Genomic DNA, 17656 nt, shown 5'->3' with positions numbered 1-17656 from the left:
TTTCTCAATGTTATATGATCCTATCACTCTTCTGGGCCAGTTGTGAAAGGGGGAGGGATCAGTGTCATGAGTCGAGATATATTGGTAAATGTTTACACGATTGTATTTAAATGCATACAAATGTTCACTCAGGGCTCAGAAGTCCTCAAGGGGACTAATTCAACTTATATCACCCCACCTTTTAAGTAGGATTTCTTTCCCTTGCCCGAGATAAAAAAAAAATAATTACCAATAGTGTATTAACCAATTTTTTTTTATTGATTCTTGTGCTATCAGATAAAAGAAAAAATTGTGTGCCAATTTTCAGCTTAATCCGAGATTGGGTGTGGGAGAAATAACGAGCACAAACTTTTTACCAGACAGACAGGCTTGTTATAAGCTATGTAAAAAAAAACAAAAAAAAAACCTCTGACAAGTTTTATTGTAGTTAAGTTTATAAAACAAGAAATCTGTATTGAATACTAATTCAATGTTATTTGTATATACATTACTTATCATACATTTATTATACATTATCACTTTGTTTTGTGTTTAGTTGTGCAGTACAGTACTACAGACACAGTACACAACCTCAGTGCATAGAGTCAATGAATACAGTTCACAAGACCTTAGCTCAAGATCACAGTATTGTTACTGTCGTATTAGGTCTGGAGAGGAACCCACACAAGAAGAGAATGACCGGAAGACCGAAACAAACATGGAGGACATTGGTAGGGAGGACATTGGTAGGGAGGACATTGGTAGGGAGGACATTGGTAGACCAAGAAGCAAATATGGCAGGATGGATGGACCCAAGTGAGAGGAACCCACACGGGAACAGAATGACCAGAAGACAAAAACAAACATGGAGGAGATTTGCTAGACCAAGAAACAAAGATGGCATGATGGATGGACCCAAGTGAGAGGAACCCACACGGGAACAGAATGACCAGAAGACAAAAACAAACATGGAGGAGATTTGCTAGACCAAGAAACAAAGATGGCATGATGGATGGACCCAAGTGAGAGGAACCCACACGGGAACAGAATGACCAGAAGATAGAAACAAACATGGAAGAGATTTGGTAGACCAAGAAACAAAGATGGCAGGATGGATGGACCCAAGTGAGAGGAACCCACATCGGAACAGAATAACCAGAAGACAAAAACAAACATGAAGGAGATTTGGTAGACCAAGAAACAAAGATGGCAGGACGGATGGACCCAAGTGAGAGGAACCCACATCGGAACAGAATAACCAGAAGACAAAAACAAACATGAAGGAGATTTGGTAGACCAAGAAACAAAGATGGCAGGATGGATGGACCCAAGTGAGAGGAATGGCCCAGAATGATGTGCCCCTATGCTCCACTGGGAGTCAAAAGGAGAAAGGACTGCTCCATACAATGACCTTCCCCATGCAGTACATGTTGTTAGACTAAAGCTCCAGGTACTATCAAACTTCAAATGAAATGGTACCAACATTCCAGTTTGAGATTCTCTCTCCATATTGAAGCGCTAAGACTTCAGTCTCTTGACTACAAGGTTGTTTTTCTATATACATACCTACTTTCTCTGACAAAAAGGCAACGAAGTGTCCATTGTGAAACATTAAAGGTGAAATTGTTTAAAGGTCATTTTAAACATAACATCAACCTCATTATTACCCAGGGTAGTGAGTGATCATACAATGAGAGCTCCCTGGCTAGTGAGTGATCATACAACGAGAACTCCCTGGCTAAGATCAAAGTGTTGTTCATAGTTCTCATAGGTCAGTAACAGCTGAGTGTAGAAGGTTTGATGTGCACACACTTTTAGATCAAATATTCTTTTGTAAGCTGGGACTGTTTTGTTTTTATTTCTCATCGTCTTCCGTCATCTGTCCACTTTGTTTCACTTCCTGCAGCCATTCTTTCCGCAGCTTCTCCAGAGTCTCAGAGCTTAATTCACCGCTGTCTAATAGTTTTTGTGATAATTTCCTCACAGCAGCCTAAACAAAACAAAAAAAAATGAAACATTAAATTAGTCCTCCCCGGGCCCAATCTCTTTATCAAAACATTTGTCTATTAGACAGAGTAGACTAGAGCTTGCTAAGAAAATTATTCACTATAAGCATTGAGTTTTTTTTTTTTTTTAAATATGAATTAAAAATCAAAGTCTTTCTTAAAATTTGGCAAAATCTTTCTTACAACAATGAAATGTGCTCTAAATTTTGTGATGGTGGATTTAAAAAAAAACAAAAAAAAAAAAACAAAATTAAATTTAAAAAAGAAATTCTTTTTAAAAATGTGTATTTGGTGCAAGAATCCAAAAGAAATGATAACTTGTGTACTGATATCAGTTGGTTCAGTTAGAGAGAAGAGTCACTCGACTGACTTCACATTACTCTTGTATACTGCTAGCCACAGAAACAAGTGTAGCTTATCTTTAATTCTTACATGAATAGCATCAGTCTGTATTTATGGTGTATTGACTAAACTCACGTCTATATTAATCGTGGATTAACCAATATCAGACTGTATTTATGGTGTATTGACTAAACTCACGTCTATATTAATAGTGGATTAACCAATATCAGACTGTATTGATGGTGTATTGACTAAACTCAGTCTATATTAATCGTGGATTAACCAATATCAGACTGTATTTATCATTCTGTACTTAATTTTGTCTTATTCTAAACTCAGCTACATACAAAATAGATCACCTTGTTCTCTGAACTTTGTATTTCCTTGGCTTTCTGCAAGTCATAGTCCAATGGTCTCTTGTGTGACAGCTTCATGTTCCTCGTCTTCATGACAAAGTTATCCTCACTGTCTACCATCTCCTGGCTGCCGTTCTGCTGGTTCTTAACCAACTGGACTATGTTTCTGACTCCAATCTGTATGATTTGATCCAGCTCTGTCTGGAGAACTCTCACCATTACTGGGTCAGGGAACATGTCTTGAAATCTATAGCTGCAAGTCAATGAAAAATCATGAAGAAAAATGTGCAAATTGACAAAGTTGTTTCCACATCTCTAGCTATGTCATAAATGGGGAAAAAGAAATGTTATGACATGAACAGTTTGGCAGGGAGAAAAACTCAAAGTATCAAAATGTCACAAAACAAATTACTTCCCCTTTGTTGAATCAAGTATGCTGTCAACATAATTTATGTTAGAAAAATTTTTTCTGTGCAAAGTAAAAACACAAGTGACCAACAAACTAGACATATTATAGACAGTGAAGATGATGTGTAGACTTGATTTCAACATTCTACCACCCTAGAAAAGATACCAGAGACTGATCAGAAAAACAAACAGCCATGCTTTAAGTGAAACTGAAGTATAAACAGATATAAACTTTGTGTTCTTATGACAGGATTAATGCGCAATTGTTAGACAAATTTTAATAATAAATCAATAATAATATTAGCAGAGTGTCTTAGACTTTGTTTAGCTAGAGACTAGACAGTCCCTTTATAGACAAGGTGACTTGTGCTGTGCACCCTAAACAGATGGGGTGTTAATTGCTCCTAAGTGGAGCTGACAGCAGATAAATACCAGAATACAAGGTTTTTGTTAAGAAGATGAATCAGAAGAAGAAACAGGATTATGGCAACAAGATTTTGTTTCTCGAAGTAATAAAGTATTCTGCTGCTCACAAAAACTGAATAATAGCAAGGCGGCCGCCCTTAAACATAGGCAAACCAGGCAGCGGCCTAGGGCCTCCAATTGGTGGGGGCCTCTCTGGACTAAAAGCATTGCAAAACTTGTATCAAATCTCAAATATAGCAGAGAACTACGTCTATTAACTAAGCTCTACTCTACTATAGCTAGCTCAAGGTTTATTGACAAATGTTTAGATATATGTTAGACTACTTATGTTATGAAATGGGTAATTATAATTTTCTTAATGCTTATTATTATTATTTGCTTAATAATTCAGGGGCCACCAAATTCACCTTGCCTAAGGCCTCCAATTACCTGAGACCGGCCCTGATACTAGGATAGCTATTAATAGCCCTAAGAGCCCTGTAAACCTTTTTAAAGCCATGACTTTTCTTGACCTACCTAAGCCACAGATACAAATCCAAAACATCAAAGACGCTCTCAAGATGCATCAAGTCTGCCAAGTTACCAGCAGGTTTCATTGGCCAGCCAATTCTTTGACACAACCAATCCAGCGTCAGGGGCTCACTGCGACTGAAACGCCTGGCAAACTAAAATAGTCATGTGATATTATTCAAGTATGCTATTACAATACTATTAGTAATAAAAAACAATAGCATTACAAGCAATGGCCTTAAAATTCAATACTTAATAAAAGACAGGGTTTGTAAAAATATTTTTTAATTTCTGTTTGTTATTTCATTCTATATATTTTTTTTAAAAAAGAAGATAAATTTCTTCTGATAAATATCTTCTGCATGATGTTCAAGCTTTGTGCATTTTTTCATTTAACTATTTCTTGGCTTACCAAAAGTTGAAAACATGAAAGTCTTTTACAATTAGCTATTTATTTAACTTGAATCAATAGATTTTACAATTAGTTCTAATAAACACACTAGTAATATAATAATAAAATAATTTCTATTAATATCACTAATAATATAATAATACAACAAGTTCTATAAACACACTAGTAATATAATAATACAATAAGTTGTATTAAACACACTAGCAATATTGTAATATCTTCTCTTTTGAAGGAATGCCTGTACTGTGAATAATAAGAAAAGGTAATACAGAGACAAATGGGTCAAAGTTATTTATAATACTTAGAAGCATCACTGACCTGTAAAAACATGGTGCAAGAAAATGGCTGCTTGACCGAGATGGGAGCACAACAAAACACGTAGCGGACACGCAGAGGCAACGGGACGTGCTCTATCATATCTGCGAGAAACTTGAAGTCCTCCATTTTGCACATAAAGTAGGTGGTACTGTCTAGTGCACAGATTTGCTCAAAGATTTCCTGCAAAGAAACATTTATTGTCTATTTTTAAAACACATACAATATAAAAAGAATAACTCTTCAGTCTACATGTGTTGTTACTGGCCCACAGATATCAAATCATTTTCTATTACTGTTTTGTCAATCGATTGGACTAGACAGCCCTTATTCTCAAATACGAATGGACAATTTATTTTAATTTATCATTTTGTCTCTTGAAAACAAGTTAGCACAAAAAAAACAACACAAATCCACTGTAATTAACTCAGAGAATAACAAATGACAAGTATTACTTTCAAAGAGGTTGTGATGATGTTTGCAAAGAGGTTGTAGATACAATATATATGAAAGTATTATTTACCAAGCTAATGTGGCTATAACAAGCAAAACTAGTGTTACTTACGATGAGATTAGATAATGTTGCTTTAGGAAGATGAAATGCAAACAGTTCAATCTGATCAGCTGTTGGGTGTAAGCCACCTTGCTGGAACATAAAGAGTAGCATAAATATAACAATTTTTTTTATCAAAAACAGATTTGATGTGACAATTTTTCTGCCTTTAAATCTTTTATTTCACAAAATATTTAACACCAGTAGGTAAACTAAAACTATTCTTCAAATTAAGTTAACGTGCACAGATATAGTGCACAATGCACCAAAAGATATAGCCTTTTACCTAGACTTCACCCAAAGACAAAACCATTTACCCAAACCTGCTACTCACTTTAATGGACTCGATAGGTTGGTTGACTATATCTTTCAATATTTTCAAATCCTTGGTGTAAAACGTGGTGACCTCTCCATTCTCGTAAGCGGTGTTGTAGCGTCCAGCCCTACCAGCTATTTGTAGAGCTTGGGATGTTGAGATGAGATCCATCTCCTTCTCCCCCTTCTCATTCAGCATGGGCTTCATTACAGAATAGAAGACAATACGTTTGATGGCTCTGTTGAACAAACAAGGGACATTATAAGTACGGACTGTTGTTGGGGTAGGCCACAGGAGACCTTCAACCACTAGTTTGTGAAAGTGGCGCATGAGGCCCACTAACCACAAATAAGACCTTTGAAGGTTCTCAGTATACAAAATGGGATTTAGGATCCATTCTGACAAATATATGCTTTTAATTTCTAATGTTAAAGATTAGCTACAAATTATTTCGAAATTTTAAAGCTTTTTTTTTTAGTCTTATTTTATAGGCTGCTACAAAGTTGAACATTTTACAACATAAATATTTTTTATAAATTTATTATACATTGTTCACCCTCTAACCTTTCTTAAACATACAACCAATAAAATGTATGGGTCATGCTCATTTTATATCAAACACGTCATAATGCACACAATTACTTTTTTTAAAATTGTGAATACATTACTTCTTACTTAAATACTTCTTCTTCTTCTTCTAGCCAGCTTTATTGCTGCTGAGCTGTGAGCTCTTTTGCAAACTGTGCCAAGGAAAAAAAAGTGTGCTGTTTTCTTCAGTTGTTCAGCGCTGCCGTACAGGGTGTTGGTTATGTTTGGCTGGAGTGGTAGTAGGGTCTGCCTAAGATGGATTAGGGAGGGGCATTCAAAGAGGATATGGTTTACGGTTTCAAAGGGGTGGGCGCAATGTCTGCAAAGGGGTAGTTGTGTGGAGTTTATTTTGTTCAGGTGGTAATTTAATAGTGGTGTGTGTCCTGTTCTTAGTTGGAAGATTGTAGATTGTTCTTTGCGGGGGAGGAAGTTAATACTGTCCAGTTTGTTAGGCGTAGTCATTTCTTTGTACATGGCTCTGCCTGTGTTTCCTGATGCCCATTGGTTGAGCCACTCCTCTTTGTGATTGTTGACTAACATTGACCTTAGGGTGAGGTAGTTAACAGGTCTATCTGGTTGTTCCATAGATGAACCTGCCTTTGATAGCTTACTTAAATACTTCCATCGGCTATTTATTCTAATAATATAAAGTGTCATAATACACCACCATCATCCAAAAATGTCTCTTAATGTAAAGGGGAATGATTTAACACAATTTTTCTTTCTTTTTTTATGTCAGCTAGAGGAATAAATACAAAACTCACATATAGAGCTGGACATAGTCTTATAGAAAAGAAACTTTGGGCTTGGAGTTTTCAATGGGAACAGTCTACTAATTTAAAACAATATGCAAATGAAATTACTGGGTTTTTTTTTCAAGAAATAAAGAAACAAAGTTGAAAGCAATTTCTAACAAATGTCTAGTACTGAAGCAATAATTTGTAATTTAGAATTTAATCCAACATTGACACAGTACACACCAAGAACCCTAACTACATTCCATACAATCTGTTGACAGTCTACATGTGTCAGTTATGTCCCTTATCCAGCAGGGAAACAGTATACAATGTGAAAAGCATATTTTAGTAATATACTTACAGGTTTAAACCCATGCCTATAGCGTCAGTGGCCACCATTACTTTACAGGAGCTATTGACGTCATTAAATTTGGAAGACTGAGCTAATTTTGTGGCTGGAAATATACAACACATAAAGAGCATGTAAGTTGCTAGGGGATAGTAGATAAAAATGTCAGACTGGAGTGTAATGTAGTCTACATCAGCATACAAAGCTGTAGACAAGAACTATAGTAGCCTGACACATTGAATAATGGGTATATACAAAAGTCAATTTTGCGAAATTCAATGATTAAACTCTTTTAATGTAAAACATAATAATTATATTTACATAGTGCAATTCAATAAACAAATGTTGGCACTAGCCTATTTTTAAAGATTGAAGTTTAGTTATTAAGTTATCTTTGGTCTTTTCTCTTTTAGTATAACTTCCCAAATGTAAAAAAAAATAATTTAAAGAATTTAACATTTTAAAGAAAGTTTGGTTCAACATCTGGAGAAAAAGAAGCATGGAAAAATCTTTTCGAAAGTTTGAATTACAATATATCATAAATATGAACATCTCTGCAAATATCCCATAAAACTTGTTATCTCCACTTGGTAGTGCCAAGAAGGATTGGATGAGAAACTTACATGGTGGGAGAGAGCCATAAATTACTGCACATTCTTTGTTGAGTAGCTCCAGCTGTCGGGTCACATAGTAGATGTCATTCTTACTAAAGCAGACTACGCAATCACCAGGCCGGATGTTTTCAAATTTTCCTAGAATGAAGAAGAAGGAAATGTAAGCTCAGACTTAAAAGTTGAATGCAGTTAAAAACAAAAGGCAGGCACCTCAAAGGCAGACCAGGACAACGGTGGCTTGATTTTCATACATAACTAAAAAAAAATAATAAAAAAATTTTTTTACTCACCAACTGAATAATCCAGGAATGTTAAATTTGTCAGTCTTTTGTATTTACGCACCTAGAAACATAAGATAGTCAATAGTCTTTCTGTTGGTAATACTACAGAATATACAAGTCAAAAAAGGAGGCATGTGAGTTAAGAAGAGGTGTGAGTGCTACCTATCGTACCTCCACTTCCTCCCCTGTTGACAAAGCCAATTCTTTGATTAGATCTATAGTTGAAGCTTCACCACACACGTGAATCTCTTTGGCATATAAACCAAGGACTGCCCTAGTCCAGGCCCACCCTCTCTGCTGGTCTTTGATCATTTGAATCTCATCTATAACGGCTACATCATCTGGACAAAACACAACAACATATATTTAGTTCCTTAAACAATCAACAATAATGGCATAGCCAAAGTCTCATCTGCTACTATGAAACTATTTTCAACCTACAAGGTGTGGCTAAACTGGCCATTTCCACGGTGCATGCCACATGGGCTGATGATGTCTGGTCTTCATGAGCATATCTTCTTTCTTCCCCTGTCACCAAATCGCAAGGCGTTCCCTGATAGATCAAGAGCAAGTGATATGAATAAAATATATAAAAATGTAAGAGTCTTCAAATACATTTAATGTTAAAATGTTTAATGGGCTAACCTAGTAAAGGGTTTTAAAAACAAGAAAATAACGTACTGATACTAAGAAACAAAAAGACTTAAAAGTAGACTAGATCCACTAAGAGATACAGCAATATTATCTAGATATAAGCACTTGAGAATTAACCAAAGCTAAAAAAAGAGGCGTAGCTTGGGTGGGGGAGAATTTGAAAATTTCCCCAGGCCCCCACTTGAGGAGTGCCCCCAAATGAGTGTTTTTTTTCATTAAATATCCCGCAAAATGCAGGGACCCCAAAAGAGGTCAAGACCCCCCCCCATGCCCCCTAACGATGGCGAATTCCTAGCTACGCCACTGGATATAAGATCACGACTCAAAAAAGAGCTCTTGTCAACATATGAACCTAATACTCACAGCCTCGTTACATTTGTAGAATACTTCCGAGGCCAAAAGTTTGAGCGGGCCGCAGTAGACACCAGACTCAGCCTTGATGAATCTCTCTAAGGCATGGTAAGTTTTCCCGCTGTTGGTTGGACCAGCATGAAAGATAAACTTTCTCTGTATAGAACGTGCTTCAGGATACCTGACATATACAAAGACTTTTAACAAGCTTTTTGAAAAAAGAGCTGTAATATATATATATATATAAAGTTTCCTAGACATACAGTAAGCAAATGGGCACAGAATTATCTTAGTATTACCAATTGGCAGGATAACGAAGATCACTGATTTTCTTTAGGTCTTCCATTGATTCTAAGTGAGGAAATACTTCATAACTGTGTTTGAGGAAGTATGGGAAGATGTCATCGACGTGACCTATAGGTAATAAAATTAACTTTAGCATGGAAGAGCTGCAATAGTAATCAACAATTAGAATCAATGAAATAAAATGATCAATCCAGCCCTAACCGTAGAAGAAAAAAATTAAATGTACAAAGTATATAGCACATAATCCTGGTACAATATGAATATTCACAAGCCTGAGCATGGGACCAGTCCAGTAGATGAGTCATTGTATATATTGATTTTGCCAGAGCAGTAAACTATATTAGTGTAATGAGCATATGTCCTGAAACTTTTATTTTTGTAAGGCAGAAAAATAGATTCAAAAGTGTCCTGTCGTTTACCATTGAAATAATTTTGTAATGACAGGGCTTCAAAATCCATTTTATAAATATCTAGTTTTAGATCTTATCAGCATTACAGGAGATGGAAGAGTTCATGTCTAAAAAAAAAAAACCAAGGATCAACATGCTTGGTGTTGAATGCAAAGCAACAGTAAACAAACGATAACACCTAATAAACCTAAAATTCTACAATATATCTAAAATCTTTTTTTAATTGTATAGAGGTGCTTCCCATAATAAAGATGTTGTTTATTTAACATAAAGGCCCCGTCACTTGTCTTAAAGTAGGACAGCCTGACCTTACTTTGAAGTATATTCCCGAGACTTACCCGAGCCCTGGAGTATATCACTGAACACAATGTGAAGGTCAACAGGTAACTGTTCGGATTTGATACAAAAGTTTCTAAAACTTAAGAAAGCTTTATGGAACAAACTGTCTGCAGAAACAAATATAAAACAATTAAGTAATTCAAAATGTCCACAATATTATGGGGACTAAATGACCAATCGAAAAGTAGCTTACTTTTTTTTTTTCTAGCATAGTGTCTTATATTAAGTTACAAATCTACTTGAATTAACAAAACATGAGATTGTATATCCAACATAACAAAGGTCTGATACTTTTCTGTGGGTCACACTGTACTAGCATTCTTTTTTTTTTTATCAGATGAATAAATATTTTAAAGTGTTATTAAGTGTTGAACTTAAAAATAGATCAATATTATCAGGCTGAACGCCCTTGTCTGATTTTCCGCTAACTCATTTTAAAATACTCACGATCCAATCCATAACTTTGTGCTAACTTTTTTACTTCCTCTCGACTGTGAAACTGCATCAACAGTTTTAACATATTCTCTGTAAAATATATTTAAAAATTTGAAATATTCACCTCCTTATATCTTTTTTTTAAATCTCTGATAGATTTTTCTTATTAGTACAAGTAAAATAGAATTCCATGTAAAATTTAGCAGGTGATTATAAAAATGAACTTTAGAACAGTTTCTGTGGCTAAATATTAGTTTCATTGTTTCTATCTATTAGCAGTGAATGGACTCATAAAGCTGAATTACAAATCTCAACAGGACAAAATATTATTTCTTCCTGAAGAAACATCTGATACGCAACAAGTCAATAAAGCAGCTTGATCCCTCAACCACAACTCTTTATTTTGTTAAGTTTATGACATATATTGCATAATATGTGTGAGTACCACAGTTGTGACATAGACACCTAGATTCTGGTAACTACTTAAAAAAGGTGTGTGCATTCTCAACAAATATGAATTAAGAAACAAACTTATATTTAATATTTACTAAAACAAAAATAAAAAATTTAACCACTTTAAGAAAGGCATAATTCCTAACCCTTCCTAATGGCTCCAGTCAATTCTTCTCCAATATCAATGTCGTCTGCATTCTTAGCTGCGGGTTGAACAGCTATTGGCTGAATAACTGAGGAGAGCGAGTCACTCGACTTCTTTGATTTATATCTGCAGCATACTAGAGGGTGGGCGCTGTGCAATGTTCCTGAGACATAGTAGTGGGAAGACAGTCTAGCACTGGCAACTCTTGACCACAGCTGGAGGAACTTGACAGAGCCTCTGCAGGTCATCTCAGACTGCACATGCAAGTTTAGTAATATGAAGATATTTTTTAATGAGCAAAAGGAGCATAAAATGTAGTGATAAAATGCATTAGTTTTCTATCAATCAAATAGTTATGCCTGCATGGAAGAAGTGCTAATGATCTTATGAATGATATCATAATGCATATTAAAAATAAAAGATTTCATTGAGGAACCTCAGAGTTAAAAAAAAAAAAGAATAATTGTGGGAGACTTACTATTCTAAACCAGTTATTCCAAAACTTATTCCTTAACTAAACACTTCACACATTCTGAGTATTAAGGAGAGCACTTCTAAGCTTATTTTTTTTTTAAGAGAGATTAATTCCTGCAGTGACCTACTAGTTCATAATTCCAGTAGTTTGTGGAACACCTAAAGAGGCCTCGCGGAACGCAAGGGTTCCACGAAACCCAGTTTGGGAAACACTGATTCTAAACGATTTATTGATTCACTGTGTATTTATTATAAAATCCTAGATCCACTGATGTACTGGACCAGAAAAGCTTCATTTCCTAGACCATAATGTTGGAACATAATGTTTATCTTGTATTCATGTGCTTCATAAGTTACTTTAGTTGTGAAGAAAGTAAGTGAATCAGTTCTTTTGCCTATCAAGAGAGGCAGGTCATATTGTAGGAAATGACTCACTGTCAAAAGTCATCCTTCAAGGTACAGTGGGGGGAGAATGAAGAAAGGGTTGTCATTAGAAAGATCTCTTTTACTCTCTAGATCTAGTCAATATAAGTATGATTAACTTGTCTTTAAAAAGCCAAGTCTAGTCTAGAATCTAGATCTAGTCCCTATCCTAGCTTAATATTTATCTACTTACTACTTGTACAAGACTCTAGCTGCTAGCTACTTATCTTTGTACCCCTAACCTATATCTGTTATTATATTTAAGGTCAAAGAGGCCATTTGTCTGGGATAGTGACTTCTAGACTTATTTTATGTTTGAATGATTAGATGTGTGTTAAACGTTTGTGTTTTTTTTGTTTATTCATTAAATAAATTTCTAATACAGATGATCTCTTGTAGTATAGTTTAGTACAGGCTAGGATGGCCATTCTTGCTTTTAAATAGCTTAATCCTCTATATTCTCTCTATATAAATCTAGATCAGTAGATCTATCTAGAGCCACTAGTGGGTCTAGATCTAGGCATTTAACTTCATTCAATGTATCAAGCCCACTTTTATTCTCTATAATTTATAATACAACTACAACAAAAAAACAAATATAATATTATATATTAAATTATATTATATAATATATATAGATCTATATATAAGATCATAAATATTGATGTCCAAAACTGGTTGTTTGGAATTTTGGTAAGAAAATCGTAATTTAATTAACACCCTATATTGTCCCTATTAGTTGTTTTTTTTGTATGGAATCAAACAACTTGGCTTATGAATCAAATAAATAAGCTCCAAAAACAGAAGAATACACAATCACCATGTTTGCAGGCTCATTAGTTAGAATAGACTTAGCCAACCAAAAAATATAGAATAGATCTAGTAAAGTCTTAACCCGAGGCCGTAGCCGTATGTCGAGGACTAGGAAGAGGTAGTAAGCCTAACGCCACTAACGGTAAAGTCATCCAGGTAACAAGGAAAAAACATGACTTACAAATTTGAAATTCTTTTTTCTTACATAAAAAGACAGCTAAATGATAGTAAATGGAAGGAAATTGGGTCAGAATCATTGGAAAACGAACACACACATCATAATTCATATTAAATATAAAAATAAAGTCGTAATTTATAAACACAAAAACTTTGACTACTTTGAGTTTGAAAAACAGCGAGAGTTCAGTTGTAGTTGTACAGATTCATCATTTCATATAATAACACTAAGTTAACAGCCAGTAGAGTTGAGTAGAGAAAACTGTTAGTGTTACTAAACAGGAGGCTGTGTCTCTCTCTCACAACACTAAATTAAAACACACTAGTCACTACTCTTACTCTACTGACTACTCTGACACGACATCGGACATGTCCAGAATAAATAAAATTATAAATTACTCTAGCTCTAAATATAGTATAGATCTACCTGTCTAGATAGGTCTAAGATTTAGACTTAAGATCTAGACCCTGACTAGACTAGATCTAGACAGTCTATCTGCTATCAGAATCTAAATTATTTTCTAAATCTAGATTCTAGTATTTCTAATCAAGTCTTGTTGAACATATGATGACATAAGGACGCAGCCATATTGGTTCCGCTCATTTCTGTTTCTTTATTATATCTAGATTACGCGTTTCAAAAATACCCACATTTATATAGATCTAGAATTCAAGATCTAGAGCAGTGATTCCCAAAGTGGTCTATATAGACCCCCAGGGGTCTACGAAGACTTCCAAGGGGTCTACGAAAGTGAAAAAATAAATTGGGGGTCTATGAGATGTCTACGGGGGTCTACGATAATAAATTTCATTTAATCATGTTGCGACTTTAATTTTCACATCCCGCTAATGTAATTATTTACTAAACTATTCTATGATTTGTACCTTAGTTAATCCTTTAAATATGTATCATGCTATTCAAACTAAAAATTATAGCATTTAATTTCAATACTTATTTCACTAGCTTAATTTTGTCTACATGTAACTAATGTTTAACAAAAAGAAAGACTGTACAGCGTTGATTGTTTAAAATTGGGATTCATTCTTTCCTTGTCAAATAAGCGGTTTTATGACGATATGAAACCAATTACGCTGGAGGATCGTTTGAGACGATGCCACCCTGACAAAATAGATAAAGGTTTGAAAAACTTTCAAAAACTCAAAGATAAAGTTCAGAATAGACCCACAAAATCCCTCTTCGACATCATATAGAGAAGATGATGGTTTGTAGGCGACTTACAATATCTCTTTACTTATAGCAAAAACCGGAAAACACATTGATTTTATCAGCCGTTGTAGTTGTAAAAACTGTTTTACACAAACCTACATCTGATATTAAAACAATTTCTTTAAGCAACAATACAAATCAATGGCACATTGGTGGTATGAGTTATAAAATTAAAGGCTTCTTTTGTAATTCTTTGTAAACGACATACATTCAGTGTTTTGGATCAGCGGTGTCACAGGCTCTGACAGAATGTAGTGCTGTGTGCTTCAAAATGCTTAAGGGTCGCCGGCTCCTTATTTTTAACAGGGTTGACCCAAGAAATGTTTCCAGTGTTTGGGTAAAGTTGCACGCAGCAGAGGTTTGAATTCAGTTTTCCTTCTGCTAGGTGGGCAGCAAGTCAAGGCTAATGAGCCCTTCCTGCTCAAAGTTACTGGCTTAGTTGCCAGTAACTCACCTTCGCCCCTTCTCCTGTTAGTGAAAACAGTTCTGTATATCCAATATTTGAGCCACAAGTGAAAGATCAAGAAATACACGAGAAACTGCGCTTTGCGAAAACGTTTACAATGATACATAAGGCAAATTAATTAATTGATTAATTAATTTTTAATGTTTGATGATTACATCATAGAACAACAAATTCCTACATAAAACATAATATCCATAGCAACGGATAATAGACGTGCAAAAAAGACAACATTTCCAGTGTGTTTTGGTGATTCCAGTAAAAACACTTTTGAGTAGTTTAACTCTGTTAAGACACTATTACTTATATGCAGTCCTAACTGAATCAAACGTTATGACATAATTACTTTTTTTAAGAAAAAGGTACGATCTTTACATTGGAATGTCTTTACATTTAGTTTACTCATTTTTTGTCACACACTAAATTTGTCTTATTGGCTGGAGAGGAGCCCATCAAGATGTTCTTAAACCCGGAGCACTAGTGTGATATTTACTTGTGTAGCAGGCAGTGGTTATGTCCTATAGTCCTAGCAGTACTGGTGTGATATTTGCTTGTGTAGCAGGCAGTGGTTACGTCCTATAGTCCTCGCAGTACTGGAGTGATATTTACTTGTGTAGAAGGCAGTGGTTACGTCCTATAGTTCTCGCAGTACTGGTGTGATATTTACTTGTGTAGCAAGCAGTGGTTACGTCCTATAGTTCTCGCAGTACTGGTGTGATATTTACTTGTGTAGCAAGCAGTGGTTACGTCGTATACATCTGGCCATCACCTAAATTAAAATTTAACTTAACACTAATAGTCCAATATTTAAACTACACGCTTACATATTACTTCCTAATGTGTCTTAAAACGAATAGATATTAATTAATAATATCGTTTTATCCCGTGCTTTTAAGAATGTGCACTTATAATACTGTCTCTAATTCAGTCACAAGAAGCACTGGCACTTGATTTCCAACATCAATTCGGTCCAACACCAAGCCGTGTTTATGCCATCTCCCATTAAGCTCGCGCCTGTCACACAAGTCCTGGGTTGAATCACCATACTAAATGAAATATACATGTTAAATGTTTTCTTGGAGGTTCAGCGAGTGCCTAATTAAATTATTCCGATAGCGGATTCCAGCGGTGGTTGATTTTGAAACCAGTACGATGCCAATGCCCATACATTCTCATCGTATGACCTCAAAACCATCCATTCGAAGTTTGTTTCTTTGTTTTCTTGCGGTGGTTGATTTTGAAACCAATATGATGCCAATGCCCATACATTCTCATCGTATGACCTCAAAACCATCCATTCAAATAACTTATTTTTTTTAAAAAAAGGTACGATCTTTACATTAGAATGTCTTTGTATTTAAATTACTCATTTTTGTCACACACTAAATTTGCCTTATTGGCTGGAGGGGGACCCACCAAGATGTTCTTGAACCCGAGCCCACCAAGATGTTCTTTAACCCGGACCCACGGGTACCTTGCTACGCCACTGGCAGGGGGTCTACCGAAAAGCAGAAAACATGGCAAGGGGTCTACGAGATAAAAAAGTTTGGGAACCACTGATCTAGAGTCTGCAGTTGTTTTTTTTTAGAAAGCTTATAACATAGACTTATAGTATAATATATAAGATCTAAGTCTATGGCTTATATCAACATTGTCCGCAGGTGGTCGATTATATTTTCTTTTCGCCGTCTGCGTTTGTCCTCGGTAGCGGATTTTCTTTTGGTCTCAAATGTGTATCCCGTAACCAGCTGTCTCGTTCTGAGGCCGCCTGCAGCCAGGTGCTCTCTTCTATGTCAGCCAAGGAAAGTTGACGCCTAAGCTGGTCTTTGAAGCGTTTCCAGACAGCCGTTAGGCATGTATATTAGAATAGGACTAAAACAGAAAGATTTAAAAACTCGTTTATCCCACTTTCGGTCTGAGTGTTACAAGATCAGCTGTCGTCATCGAGGAATACATTGAAGTCAAATTCATAAAGCGCTGGTTGTGAGTGTGTATGTGTCTCGTGTGTGAATTTTTATCTATACTTTTATAGTACAGTAGTTACGCTGATGTTTTGTCTCTGGAAAGGCAAAATCGTAGCTCTCGGCATTAAAATCAGACTGACGTGCTTCTTGGTCATGTCCACATTCTTGTATATTCTTGCGAATCTCGGACGCTAACTAACTGAATAGAATAGAATTACTAAGTATAACCTACAAATACCGCATTACAAATGAGGAGATTGACGTTACACTCGTTACAGGATCACAGTGGGTATTGGACCCCCACGATGACCTTATGCTGACCACTTTTTAAAAATCGCAAGTTTAAACTGTTTGGTCTTATCACAAGGTCCTCGGGGGCTCTCAAAGAACAATGAACATTAACAGGTAAAGGAAGAAGAGGCAGACCGAGAAAGCGATTGGAAGATAACATTAAAGAATGGACGGGGGCCTATCATTCAAGGAAAAAGGAGGTCGACATATCACGTGTGATGCCCCAACGGTTAAGCAGACTAAGCAATATATGAAGGTGAAGGATGAATAGTAAAAAAAAAAATGTTTTTACTGGTCATGTACCATAAAGACGATCAAACATTGTAAAGCAGTTTGATTCTTTATTTTCCTATAGTCTACCACCAACAGAGCGTGAGGAATAGATATGTGGATTGGACAATGAGTTTTACTTTCAATATGCTTTAACTTTAGTTTAGACTAAGATTTATTAGGCTTACATCCTAGGCATTCCAATAGCCCACCATTAGGGCATATTCTAGTTTTTAAATTATTTTATTAAAATTCGATATTTTTTAAC

The 17656-nt window shown here is 35.5% G+C and overlaps 1 protein-coding gene across 1 annotated transcript; it reads right to left on the bottom strand.

The window, feature by feature from the left end:
• Window positions 1-402: 402 nt before the first annotated feature.
• Window positions 403-13773, bottom strand: LOC106062680 (ATP-dependent RNA helicase SUPV3L1, mitochondrial-like). The gene is made up of 17 exons (XM_056005854.1): window positions 13600-13773; window positions 11287-11539; window positions 10700-10777; window positions 10252-10359; window positions 9497-9611; window positions 9210-9378; window positions 8634-8745; window positions 8364-8533; window positions 8202-8253; window positions 7921-8049; window positions 7310-7403; window positions 5642-5861; window positions 5320-5400; window positions 4758-4937; window positions 4034-4182; window positions 2687-2936; window positions 403-1969 (listed from the first exon to the last, which is right to left on the bottom strand). The coding sequence occupies exons 2-17, from the start codon at window positions 11531-11533 to the stop codon at window positions 1835-1837; spliced, it is 2289 nt and encodes a 762-aa protein (XP_055861829.1). The 5' UTR covers window positions 11534-11539; window positions 13600-13773; the 3' UTR covers window positions 403-1834.
• Between the last annotated feature and the right edge of the window lie 3883 nt (window positions 13774-17656).

Source organism: Biomphalaria glabrata, chromosome 1, assembly GCF_947242115.1.
Source record: "Biomphalaria glabrata chromosome 1, xgBioGlab47.1, whole genome shotgun sequence".
NCBI lineage: Eukaryota > Metazoa > Mollusca > Gastropoda > Planorbidae > Biomphalaria > Biomphalaria glabrata.
The sequence above is the reverse complement of the archived record's forward strand: the minus strand, read 5'-3'. Positions and strand labels throughout refer to the sequence as shown.